This window comes from Dermacentor silvarum, chromosome 1 (genome assembly GCF_013339745.2).
Source record: "Dermacentor silvarum isolate Dsil-2018 chromosome 1, BIME_Dsil_1.4, whole genome shotgun sequence".
NCBI lineage: Eukaryota > Metazoa > Arthropoda > Arachnida > Ixodida > Ixodidae > Dermacentor > Dermacentor silvarum.
The window spans coordinates 159,642,434-159,655,838 of record NC_051154.1 but is presented as its reverse complement, the minus strand read 5'-3'; the positions used below and the strand labels follow the sequence as shown (position 1 = coordinate 159,655,838).

The following is a 13,405-nucleotide window of genomic DNA, read 5'->3' as shown; positions in this document are numbered from 1 at the left end:
TGAACGGCTGTCTGCGACTGTCGGTGAAGCAGCGTGCGCTCCTTTATTTCTTCGCGCGAAATGGCATTGTGCGTCAGCGCAGTTGGCGCGACTCTAGCACGACCAATGCGAGTGGGTCGGGAGCCAATTCAGCGCCGGGCCCGTCGGGGCGCGTCAGAAGCTGCCGGTTACATTGGTTGCGCCGGTGCGCTCGACTATATAGGGGGTCGTTTTCGCCAATGTGACGTAGCATACGCGCACGCTCGCATTACGTCGGACTATAAACGGCCCTTTATACAACGCTACGACACCATCGGTAAGCAGTAAGAATCGAGTAAATACGGTAAGCATTTCTTTTTCGAATTTTCGTGCCGAACCTACATATAACAAAATGCTCTTTATAATAAAGTTTTTCGGGAATTTGTCAATTTCGTTATATCCAGGTTTAACTGTAGTTAGGAGTGGTAATTGATTACTCACCACCCAACTTGCCACCTGTCAGTGTAGACCAGCTGTGGCAAACCCGCATTTAATAAATGGCCTCCACACCACTTAAAAATGCTTGGCAGATGAATTCTGACACGCATATGTTGCGAATTCATGTCTAAAACAATCATGCATATCCCACGTGGGTTTAAATTTTCAATGATTTGCATGCGTGATCTGTTTCACATTTTAATTATTTCTGTTGACCAAGTTGATTCATACTCCTGCCATGCTGGCATTTGTCTTCACATTTTGCTGGAGCTGATGTTCCCATTAGCGCCTGGTTTTATGGCATACCAGTGGCATTCAGCTGCTGTATTATGTAGCTTCCATTCTTCTAACTCTGTTGTAGCAGTCTGGAAAATAGTAGCATGGCTTAGAAGTAGACATGTCACTCCTTTCTGCCTCTCTTTTACAATTATGGCTTTGCCACAGCCCCTTTTGTGTTTTTTCTGTTTTCTGTCATTACCAACTTTCTAAAACTGCCACGGCTCCCCTTCTGCTGCTTTTATTATAGCCATTCATGGTGTACACGATCACGTCGCATCTGATGGCACCTAAAATTGAGCATCATGAGGACTTGCATCACCACCTTTTAGGCCTCGTGGCAAAGGACACTTTGCAGCCAAACTCGCTCATGATTAAAAACCGGGTTGAGTAGGCTAAGAAAGCTGTAGCATTAAACGTTTCCGCCGCTTCAGTAGAAGGTGTCACCAACCCAGTAACATGCATGCCAGCAGGAAAAACACCTGACCGATTCCAGCACCCGTGATTCTCGTGCAGAAATTCATCACTCTTTCACAAGTCAAAGGGTATGTGTTAAAATCGCAGCATTTTTTTTCTGACAGAAAAATTGGGGGCACATAATAATCGAGTATTTTTCTCTTTCTGCTCTGAAAATCTGGTGTGCATTGGATTCAGTGGTGCTTTAGAATTGAGTAAAAACACCAACCCTTGAGGGGTGAAATTGGCCTCAACCTTAGGTAGCAAAGAAAAAAGGAGCAAGCTGATTTTGAAACTTCTAATGAGTATTCTTGTCAACAGCATCGCGGCCTTCACTGTTAAAAGGGCTTTTGCATTTACATTTACATTGTGCACATTTTTGTGGACATTGTTTTGTGAACATGTTTTAGGTGTATAGCATAGTCATTCCTAAATTCGTCTTGGGGACACCTGCACGTGTCGAACTTCTTGCCATTAAAAGTATTTCAAGAGCCTTTACACGTGTGCTCAACACACCACTGAACTATGTCCTGATTCTTTTACAGTGGCAGTTAATGAGGAAAATAACCAAGTTGCTATGTTTCAACTATTCAATGACTGTGTTCAATAAAAGCATTCGAGATGAATGCTTTGCCTTTGATATAACCAAAGTTGAACCATGTTGGCTGTGATTTAGGAACTGTTGTGTTGTCACACCTGAAAGGACCTGTGTTCAAATTGGTAAGGAAAAACTGCGAATTTCTTAATTTTCTCCGACGGCATTCAAAGACTTTAGTTATAGCTTGGCAAGCTCCTCCTGGTGGGTTTCTGTGTCATGCATTCTGTGGCACCTTGGTTAAGGATTGGTTAAGCTTGGTTAACGCTGCATGGAATCTGAATAATTTTATCATTACACAGAACACTGAGAGAAGGTTTTCCATTTTCGCCTGTGCATGAGTCATGTGCCTTTTTATTAATGCAGATTCGGAGGAGGTCCTGCCTGCACCCATCTCTACACCTGTCCCACATGCGCGAGTGAGCGGGAAGCTCTAGAGAGGAGGCGCTAAAGCTGAGCTGGACACCTTCATCACAGTAAGCAGGGCTCCTTGCAGGGAAAGAACATGTCTGGTTTTCTGAGCAGCTAATTGCTTTTACAGGTGGATCCAAATAGTACTTGTATTTAAAAACTAAATGTTTGAATGTGTTCTTTAAAACTTGTCCTGCATAGTTCAAAACAAATTAGACCTCTGGCATTGATTGTAATTACGTTGAAAAAGCGATAGATGTCTCTATTTCAAAGCAGTGTGATTCGGAATCTCGGTGCTATGTCAGTGGGTTATATAGTTTTGTGCTAAACATTTAAAAAGGGGATGTAAAAATCACTTTACAAAAAGACTTGGACAGAGTGCTGAACTGCAAAGGTTTAATGAACCATGCATATACAAATATGCATAGCCATGAGCACTTTGGCTTGTTGATATACCATTTCAGTGAGGATAATTGTAGCACTGGTATGTGGGAAGAATAATACTGGAGACAGACTTCTAACTTCCAACAGCATTTTCTTTACTGAAAACAGCTATTTATACACATCAGCAAAGACACATGACATGTATGATTGCATCACATTCAAAGAAATTGCAACCATTTATCACTCGTAAACAGTGTAGTGGGGCTCCTACAATTTGACCCTAGTCTCAAAATGATATTGGTTTTAATAATTTTCCATGGTAGCTTGTCGTAGTCCTTTTTCACATTTTCTACACTTGAAAGAAGGTCCACAACTACAAGACTTGCAATGAAGCCTGAACCAGCCATCATGTACCTTATTAAAATTATCAGAATGTTCTCTGTAGAGGCTCCCCTCTGTCACATACCCTTCTATGTATTTGTTGTTCTTTATTGAAATACAGTCACCGACCAACAATACGGACTATGGGGATTGCCAAGATGTCCGAATAATCAGGAGTGTGAACTTCCGAATTTGGCCAAAAATAAGTGGCTTTATTCCTCAAGTGGCCAAAAAAGGTGTGGTGTGTCGTATTCTGGGATTGTCACCTTGAATTTCACATGACTAGCGCAAGTCTCATCGGCATCTAGGAACAACATCACTCTTTGCACAGTGTGGAAATGCGTCAGCCCATCTGCAGCTAGTCACACAGAAAATGACAGTATCTTTTGAAATTGATCGTCCAAGAATACAGCCCAAGTTTGTCAGCGTGTGTTGCTGCGCACACATACGCTTGCCCTTGGTCTAGAAATTTCGTGGCTGCAATTTTTTATCAATGCCTTTTATGCTGTTCCTTTTCACGCTTTTTGCACTTCGTCAGTGGTCAGAGAAACGTTCCGTGCACGTTATCAATGGGATCAGCCGGCCATGAACAGTGGATTGGAGTGGGATAGAATCGAGCGGAAAGCATCACTATACAAACCACGGCCTCTATCTCAACCATTTCATGCTGTCACTACAGATAGATGCAAATACAGTCAATGCATGCACCGGATTCTCATCAGCTACTACTAGATCGAGTAGGCTTCGCTAATTTCACTTCCGCGGACCACTGGTGACATGGCAGGCAACCATGCCAGTGATGTCTCAAAACGAAAATACAGTGGACTTCCGTTAATTCGACTCTGGTTAATTCGATCCCGACCGAAGGTCCCAGCCGGCTCCCATACATTTCTATGGGCCCAAACTACCATTATTTCGATCTGAAAATTTGCCTTCGCCGAATAATTCATACTTGACTGGTATGCTTTGCCACAATACAGCCGTGTTATGCAGTGAAGCATACCAAGAATGGAAAGATGGCACTGTCACGGGACATCGTACGTGTTTCGTAATTATACAGGCGCACACGCGCCGTCTCCGGTCACAGTACTAGCACCGAGACGCCTAATAAGCACGCTGGCAGCCATTCAGAGCTGTTTCTGACATCGCTGTGGCGATTTGAGCCCTCGTTTTGCCCGCCAAGCGGGCGAAATGAGGGCTCAAACACTAGGTTGCGTTAACGGTCTTGTATATGAGACCGTTAACGCGACCTACCGTAAAATTCCGAGCAAGCGCACCCCCCCCCCCCCCCTCAAGCAAGTTGAAATTACCGGCAAAGTTAGGGGGGTCGCTATCCCGGAACGGCACTAAAATTCAAGATGGCAACGACAAAACTTTCCCGCCAAAAAAAAGCGCAGTGGGAATGGCATTAAAATTTTATTCAACATGAACTTTATTAAGCCAAAGATTTGTTAGTGGTGTTTATCACTCTCAAAACCACCAAAAGAAGTCGCATCGACGCTGCACCGACGCGTCGCCGTGACCGGCGACACAAACATTGGTTATGCAGCTTCTATTCCAGGCAAAATTATGTCCACTAGAGTAAAGTGACGCGTAATGTTCACTTTATTAAAAACCATGTCCACTGTGAAATGTTTAGCACTAATGAGAGTTCCGATACAAGCCAAGCTGAGCTGCAGTGCATGGCTACCGACGGCGAACAGCGAACCGCGGCTCGGCCATGCTCGCATCGCAGCTGGTGGCACCGCAAATATTAGCATGTTTTCTTCATCGTGTGAAATTATTGCGAGGAGAGGGTAAAGCGGCAACGACGGTAACAAAACATTGCTACTTGGGAGCGTCGGCGGTTCGTTCTGAAGCGCCGGCGGTCTGCTACAGATTCGAAGTGAACTGGAAAAGGCCTAGCGACTATATCGGTGGCGAGTGATTAGCAGCGGTGAAGCTGCCGGCGACGCCAGAGCGTAGCCGCGACCACTCCTCTGTCGCCGAGTGGTCACGTCGCTGTGCCGCAGGGAAATCCTCTGCCGTGCGAGAGGCAGATCTCGCCGTCGGCCGGTGGTTCGTGAACTACAGACCGCCAGCCGCAGTTCGCCCCGATGCGCACGTGTGCCCAATGGGGCGCCCGAGTGATTCGATGAAATGGCTCATCGGGGCACCCCGGTGCGCACCGGTGCGATTTGCAAAATTTGCCAACATTTTCGTGGACTGGATATGGCAGGCCAGTGTTTGTGCGGAGCGGGAGGAGGGGGGTCGCTTTCCCGGAACTGCGCGGAAATTTGAAATTAGCAGTGAAGTTAGGGGGGGGCTCTTGCACGGGTTTGGGTGCTTGCTCGGAATTTTACGGTAGTACGCGTTTCTTAATTATACGGGCGCACGCGCACCATGCACCGACAAGCGGAGAAAAGCCATCTGTGTTTTGGGAAAGCCAGTGAAAAGGAAAGCAGTAAGGTACAAAAACTCCAATAGGTGAGGGTACGTTAACTCTTTCCCTACTATGCGGAAAATAGGTGTTTTTGTATGTTACGGAAGATGTTTTTTTTTTTTCTGAGGGAACTACTGCACGCAATATTTAATATAATACATAAAGAGAAACCAAAATGAATGCAGTTTTCACGCATTGTTTTATTAACGAGATGTATGTCATAAAAAATATATAAATTGGTAAAATCAAGATTGTGCGATAAAATTGAACGAAGTTTGTAAAGACACGCTTGTACTACTAAAAAAATAGTTACGAAAATTATGATATATGCAAAATGTATTTGGCACTATCTCCAAAAAATCGAAATTTTTCATTGAACAGGTATTCCGCTGTAAAAATTTAACTGCAAGCACTACAGTTGGGCGTGCCGGGCTGCAGCCGCCGATGTTCCGAGCTGGTTTGCGTCGTCGCCTCTTTCAGACGCAAAGTCCGATGAAAAGTCAGCGTCCTCTGACTCGCTGCTACTCGATGTATCGATAAGATCAGTGGCAGCGGAATCGTGATATTTGCGATCTCCCGAAGCGTGCATGCCGTTATCACTGCTTGGCAGGAAAAAAGCGAACTGCTTAGAAAACTAAAATATAGTTCTCCTCCTTCACGTCCGATAGCGCTGTATGTCCATGAGCAGTGTGGAAGGTCTCGAAAGCGGCGTTTCAGACCATCGATAGAGGGCTAACCATGCCCAATGGGCGCGGTACGGAAAGAGTTAAAAGCCAACAAGAGGGTGAAGATCTATCTAAAACTCGGAAGGCCTGCCAGTAAACTTCGTAGGCGTCTCGGTGCTCGTACTGTGACCGGAGACTGTGCATGTGTGTGTGCAAAATTAAGGTGTGATGTCCCGTAAGTGGCACCTTTCCCTGATTGGTATGCTTCATCGCATAACATGGCTGTACTGTGGCGGAGCTAACTTTACAGGCAAATACTGCCAAGTGAATCAACGGCGTGTTTCGGCGTTTTTTCTGCCTTTTGGTTAATTCGACCTGCCAGATAATTCAACTAGTTTCGTCGGTCCCGTCAGGATCTAATTAATGGAAGTCGGCTGTATTACTATTTACTGCTTGACTCAGTGGCCAAATTAGCACACGATCGTGCATTCGGAGTCGAATTATTGCACGACGTGCTGTAAGCTGTCAGAAATTTTGTTCATTTTTATAAAGTCTATAGGGCTAGTGGTGGGGCTGCGAGGCTGTCAGAATAATCAAGCATGTCCGAATAATTGGTGTCCAAATAATGGGTAGTTGACTAACCCCTTTAGTTGTCAGCGTTACTCATGTTGTTTGTTTTCTTCCTTTGTCTCACTATGTCTGCATTTGTTTCCAAAAACTGCTTCATTTTTAATTGTAAATTATGCACTAGATCTTTCATAACAGAACACAAAGGATTACTTGGACATTCTAGTGAATTTCCCTGTGATGGGAGGGAGTTATTTGCTCGAGAAAATTGATGCCATTTATGCTCTACTGTTGAAGCTGTATTAGGCATTGTAATGTTCGTATACTATTACCAACTTTAGTTTTCTTGTGTTGCAGCTGAACCGAGAATTTCAACAAAACCAGGACAGCCCCGGTATGGTCTATGCAGTCAGCATGGCCTGGTTTAAGCAGTGGGAAGCCTTTGTGCGACGCAAGGATACAGGTGGGTGCTTTACTTGCAGTTCGTTGTGGTGTACAAGAGGCAGCTTGTATGTTTTGCACCTATTAAATGTTTCTGTACCTCATGCCAATAAGGTTGCACACCGGCACACCACTTGCCAGTTTTCCCTAAATTGGCACATGCACTGCAAGCGTTGTCGAGTATTTATACATAGCAGACAACTAAATTGTCAAAAGTCCATTTATTCAAAATTCCTTAAAATGTTCACTGTCATCAAACTGTCGTGTTATCCAAAGTTATGAGATTGAGCGTTCCATCCTTTCACTTTCATTTTTTTCTTCTAAGCTTTCTCCTATGAGCCCAAGCACTTCTGCTTCTCTCTGATACGTCTTCTCAGTGGCCACCGACTGCTAGCTAGCTGGAACAACTAGTTTGGGCCAGATGAGTGGAATGAACATACATTGTTTGTTCTCCTGCTAAATGTGTACCAAATTTTATATAAAGCCTTTCAATAAATTTCATTCATGCAATGTTTGTTCTTGGTGTATCGCTACTTTTTTTTTTTTTTTTGCATACAGTACTATTGCAAATACAAAAAAAATGTCTCCCCTCTCTGGGCGCCGGGGCTCTCATTTTTTTTCTTGGCAAAGTTGACGACATTATGTGCCAGATGTAGATTGAAGGCGCTTTGCAGCACAGAAATACTGTGACTCCTGAGAAAAGTTCAGCTTTTTTTGCTCTGGAACATTTTCTTCTTTTTTTTTAAGTAAACAGCGTAGTTAGACCTGAGCAAATTTTATGCCAGTACCCACAGTGGAGCACTTACAATTGCACTCAAAGGACCACCTACCCTCTCTTTAGCTTGAAATAGACTACTTTAGTAAATGAGACAGCGCTAAGGGCATTAGGAGAACTTTGAGGGTCAGTTTCCGTTTTGGAGGCCATGTGCTGTGTAGCTAGATACTGCATCTGCAGCGGGATGCCGCGACGAGTTCTCTCGCCTTCGAAGCACTCAGGACAACTGCATTCTCAGATTAGTCTGTGGGTGACGTAGCTCCAGGCGTGTGGGCATGGTGATGCAAGCCAGCCCGAGCTCCCGTAGCGCTTTCAATGCCCATAAAATGCCTTCTGCCTTCTCTGCACGAAATGCCTTATACCATGCTCTGGCGGGGGTGCCATTCCCATAATGCCATACCGGCGGCCACTTGAGGGCATGCGCCACTTCCTAAAGTCATCTATTCTTGCCACACTCTGTGCTTATTGCAATGCACCAGTAAGCACAGCAGTTACTGACCATATTTCTTTAGACATCATGACAAAGGGCGGCTTCCAGCAGGACCAACAGCAGACAAATCATATATGACTGTTTAGGCCATCTGATACTGGAGAAAAATACCACAGAGCTGATACTATGGCCTCTAGATTGGGCAGGCATGGTAGGTCGATTTTAAGGTTCAACGCCAATCCCGGAGCTCACTGCAATGATGGGCAGACCTCTGCAGGGATTTTTTTTTTATTCAAGATACCCCCAAAGGCCCTCATTATAAGGGTATTACATGGGGGGGGGGGTCATAGATTATACATCGTATTAAAGAACAAGACAATATAACAAAATTATTTCAGAGAAAACATTAGTACATATTAGGAGAACATAAGGCAACTGCAATAAAAAGCAAAACAGCAACAAACATCGAAAACACTGTAAAAGTCCCAAGATAATAATAATATTAGTTGACAAGTCGTGAGCGAATTAAATCTTGAAACTTAGTCAAGTCAGGTTCCGTGGCAATGTCTGATGGTAAGGCGTTCCACTCAGTTATTGTGCGCGGTAAGAATGAATATGCATAATGGAATGACTGGCAGTTAATGCGTTTGACTTTGTATTGATGGTCACGACGTGGAAAGATAACTTGTGGTGACTGAAAGAAATCATCATGAAGTGATGGATGATGATAAAGCTTATGGAAAAGTGATAGGCGAGAAATTTTACGGCGAAGTGCTAAGGTGTCCAACTCAGCTTTATTCTTTAATGAGGTGGACGCTGGTGTTACGTGAATAATCTGAAAAAATGAAACGCGCAGCACGGTTTTACAAGGCTTCGATGTTACTGATGATATAAGTTTGTTCGGGATCCCAAATGGCAGACGCGTATTCTAGTTTAGGACGGATTAATGTTGTGTACGCTAGTTTTTTAACATGCATTGGGGCTTCTTTTAAGTTATGTTTAATAAGTCCGAGAGTACGGTTAGAAGAGGCAAGGGTAAGATTAATATGATTATTCCATGATAAGTTTGACTGAAGATTGATGCCAAGGTACTTGTAAGTTGTGGCGAGTTCCACAGCGTTGTTGTCAAGAGAGTAGGTGGTTGGAATTCGTGGCCTATTGGTGAAAGACTGGAGTTTAGTTTTGGAAACATTTAATGGCATTAACCAATTAGAGCACCATGCACTTATTGCCTCCAGGTCAGTTTGTAGTAAGTGATTATCAGTGTTACTTGTTACGCATCGATAAAGTACACAATCATCTGCAAATAGTCTGATTTTGGATAACACGCAACTGGGTAAATCATTAATATAGATTAGAAAGAGTAAAGGTCCAAGTACGCTGCCTTGTGGAACTCCAGACGTAACATCAGCATGAGATGAGTTAGAATTGTTAACTGATGTAAACTGAGTTCTAGATGAGAGAAAATCGGTGATCCATGCAAGTATAGTAGGGTGAATGTTAAGCTGTGAAAGTTTAAGTAACAACCTATGGTGTGGAACACGATCAAATGCCTTGGAAAAATCTAAAAATATTGCGTCAACTTGAAACCCAGCGTCTATCAGTGCATGTATGTCGTTAATAAATCCGGCTAGTTGGGTTTCGCATGAGTAGCCCTTGCGAAAACCGTGCTGATACTTGAAAATAATGTTATGGTCTTCAAGGAAGTTGATGACTTGAGTGTGTATTATATGTTCGAGTAATTTACAAATAGTACTGGTTAAGGAGATGGGACGATAATTGAGCGGACAAGCACGATCACCTGATTTGAAAATTGGTATTATTTTAGCTATGCGCCAGTCATTAGAAATACAGCCTGTTGATAGTGACTGGGAAAATAGAGCGGTTAACATAGGACAAATACTATGCGATGTATTCTTTAAAAATTTATTATTGAAGCCTAGATGGTCGGCACTAGATGACGTTTTAAGATTGCTTAGTAGAGCTAAAACACCAGACTCACTGATGACTATCTCGTGCATTGTGATTCCTACTAACGCCTTTAAAGTTGGCAATGAGTTAACGTTTTCATGAGTGAAAATTGTTACAAATGTATCATTAAGAAGTTGAGCACAGTCTGAATCGGGGATAGGAACTCCATGAGAATCAGTAAGACTGATGTCAGTGCGAGTTACAGGATTTACAACACGCCAAAAGCGACGAGTATTATTTTTTAGCATGGATGGTAAATCATGAGAAAAAAAGTTATGGCGAGTAGATTTTAGCAATGCCTTATAAGCCTTTTCGCACGCTTTGTGTTTCACATGGGCACTCGCGAGACCAGTCAGTTTTGCCTGCCTGTACAGTCTCTTCTTTTTGTTATTAAGCCGCCGAAGCTTGTTGGTAAACCAAGGAGAGCTATTTTTGCAGGAAATGGCTAACATAGGAATGAACGTGTCAATGAGAGAACTGAGGTTGGCTTTAAAGAGGGCCCAGTTCTGTTCAATGGAGCGTGCTATGGAAATCATGCAGAAATTGATCTGAAAATGTTGTTAATTCATTGTTAATTGCGTCGAAATTGGCTTACACCGTAACATCTTACAGTAAAAGCTCGATGATACGAATCTCACGGGGTCACGAAAATATTCGTATTATCCGAAATTCGTATCATCGAAACACAATTAAAACTGCTGTCGAATCTCGATAATTCGAACTCGAAGGGGCCCGAAAATTTGTTCGAATTAAAAGGACGTATTTTTGAAGTATTCGTGCACCATAGCACGATGCACGAACGGTGCGAGTCGTGAAATATCGCGGCGCGCAAGCGCATAGCAAGCGCGGGCCACGAAACTGCCCACGCCGGCTAACGGTCGCTTCCCGATAACGACAGAAACGACAGAAAACAAAGCTTCAGGGAGCGAGCGGGCGGCGCCGGCACACGGGTGCTCGCGGAGACCGTCGAAGGTGAGGGAGGAGGGCGGCAGGGAAGCGGATATGGCCGCGTCAACTCCGCCGCTTCGGTGGCTCCCCTCGCCCTCCCTCTCAACTCGCTCGTAGCTCTCTCACCTTCGACTCCGTGCGCACATCTCCGTGCGCCGCCACCGTGCTGGCGCCAGCTTATTTTAGCCGCCCCCTGAAGTTTCGTTTTCTGCCGTTATCGGGAAGCGAGCGTTCGCGGGCGTGGCAGCTTCGTTGGCCCGACTGTGCCTCCGCCGCTGCTTCCCTCTGCCCTGCTGCCGTAGCGTGCAAGGTCAACATGTGACTAGAAAAAAAGAAGGGTTCACTGCCATTTTATCCGCGTGGGTGGCTGAGACGTCGGCACTAGTGTGTGCTAGAATACGGTTGTCTAGAACACTCTAGTCGGCACGTACACGCTTGTTCCGGCGCGATGCAGAAACGGCGACCTTGCAATTTGAGAGAGGGGCAAATTTCCGCCGCGGGTTCTTTTTTTTTTTTTTTTCCGTTCCTTCACGCGCGGCATTGAGGGGTCTCTCCTGAGCTTTTGCTCTATGCGGTGTCGGAGCAATGCCGGTCGGAGGCGCCGCCGCGTTATTTGGTGCGCTGCTAAGAGTATTGTCGGTACGCGGTATGTTCGAAGTAAGCGTGTTCGAATTAACGAGATTCGACTGTAGCTAAATTAAAGAGTCAGAGGTGAACTCACTCAGGCACATGTACGTAAAAAGCATTTATTTCTTGAAGCGCCACCGCTTCAAACTCTTCGCGCCCAGTCGCGGAGTCCGCGCTGTCCGGCGCCGCGCCTCCGCACCAAAAGAGGAGAGAAAGCGCGTGACTGCGCGCTGTTCTCTTTCGCGGCCGTCGGTGGGGCGGCGTTTATTCATATCAACCGACGCAGGCTGAAAATCGATTCGTAACAACCGTTCTCTAGCATGTTGCAAAGTAATGGGGCTCGGCCGGGACCACATAAAAATTCGTATCATCCGGAAATTCGTATTAGCCGTGATCGTATCATCGAGCTTTTACTGTATTTTCTTTTTGGTAATTGTTCTTTTGCTCACACAAAAGTTAATGCATCCAGTTATAACATCATGATCTGCGATGCCTTCTTCATGAGTTATGTCAGAAAATATATCAGGATTGTTAGTTAAAACTAGGTCTAGTATATTGGCAGAAGTTTCAGTGGATCGTGTTGGCTGACTGATAAGTTGGGTTAATGAAAAGTCAAGACAAGTGCTCAGAAAAGAATGTGCGGCCGCATCCGTGGCCGATACCGAGAGTGATGACCAATTGATATTCGGAAAATTGAAGTCGCCAAAAATTATAATTACTGACCTCGGAAAAAGCGCGAACACCTCGCTCAGCACCCGATGATACTCATCGGAAAACGCGCCAGACATGTCGGGTGGGCGGTAAAAAACGCCAATGATCACACTAAATGCAGTACCCTTCAAGGAAATCCAAGTACATTCAAGAAAAGAATCGATAATGATGGGTGCGGCAATGAATTCTTCCTTTATCGCGATGAGCACACCGCCCCCTCTACGCTGTTGTCTATCACATCGAAAAAACTTGAAAGTGGATTCACTCGTAAAGATGCTGTTATCGTGAATGGTGTCGTTAAGCCAGGTCTCGGTAAGTAACACTAAAGACGCCTGGGATGAATCGATGAGCGATGAGAGTGCAATACCATTAGCGACAACACTTCTAGCATTGGTGTATAAAAAGGAAAATTTTTTGTCAGTGCGACAATGCAATTTTACGGGTAAGCTGGTAGATGAACCTGAGCCTTAGAAAACGAAGGAGGAACATCATTTATCCCTGCGCCGGGAAACAAGAACAGCCTGGCCCTCATTGGTGTTCCACTCGTAAACGTCATTGTTCAAATGCAGTTTGTTGACTACTTTAGACTACTTGCTCCATATCGGCACAGCTTCCAAGTGCGACAGGAAAAACAAAAAATGTGGCAGCACTCATCTCACGATGACTGTCAACGGTAGTCCGTTTGGCATTGAATCAATGCCAAATCAACGTATTGCCACCGTCAAAACGAGTTATGTAGGATGCGGGTACTGCAGTGGGATTCCTTTTTCACGCTTCCCAAAGAATACTGGGCACCATCTAGTGCTGCTGCCACAGAGCCTGCACGCGGCCTCTGAAATGCATGCATGGCACGCCGGTGGGTGCGAACGCTGAGAAACGCATCATATGG

General features: G+C 44.7%; 1 protein-coding gene across 1 annotated transcript in view; it reads left to right on the top strand.

The window, feature by feature from the left end:
* LOC119436302 (ubiquitin carboxyl-terminal hydrolase 20-like) overlaps positions 1-13,405 on the top strand; it is a 91,639-nt gene that overhangs the window by 66,785 nt on the left and 11,449 nt on the right. Inside the window, 3 exon segments of the mRNA XM_049656845.1 lie at positions 2,150-2,231; positions 2,233-2,259; positions 6,971-7,076. Of these exon segments, the coding sequence (XP_049512802.1) occupies positions 2,150-2,231; positions 2,233-2,259; positions 6,971-7,076 (215 nt within the window).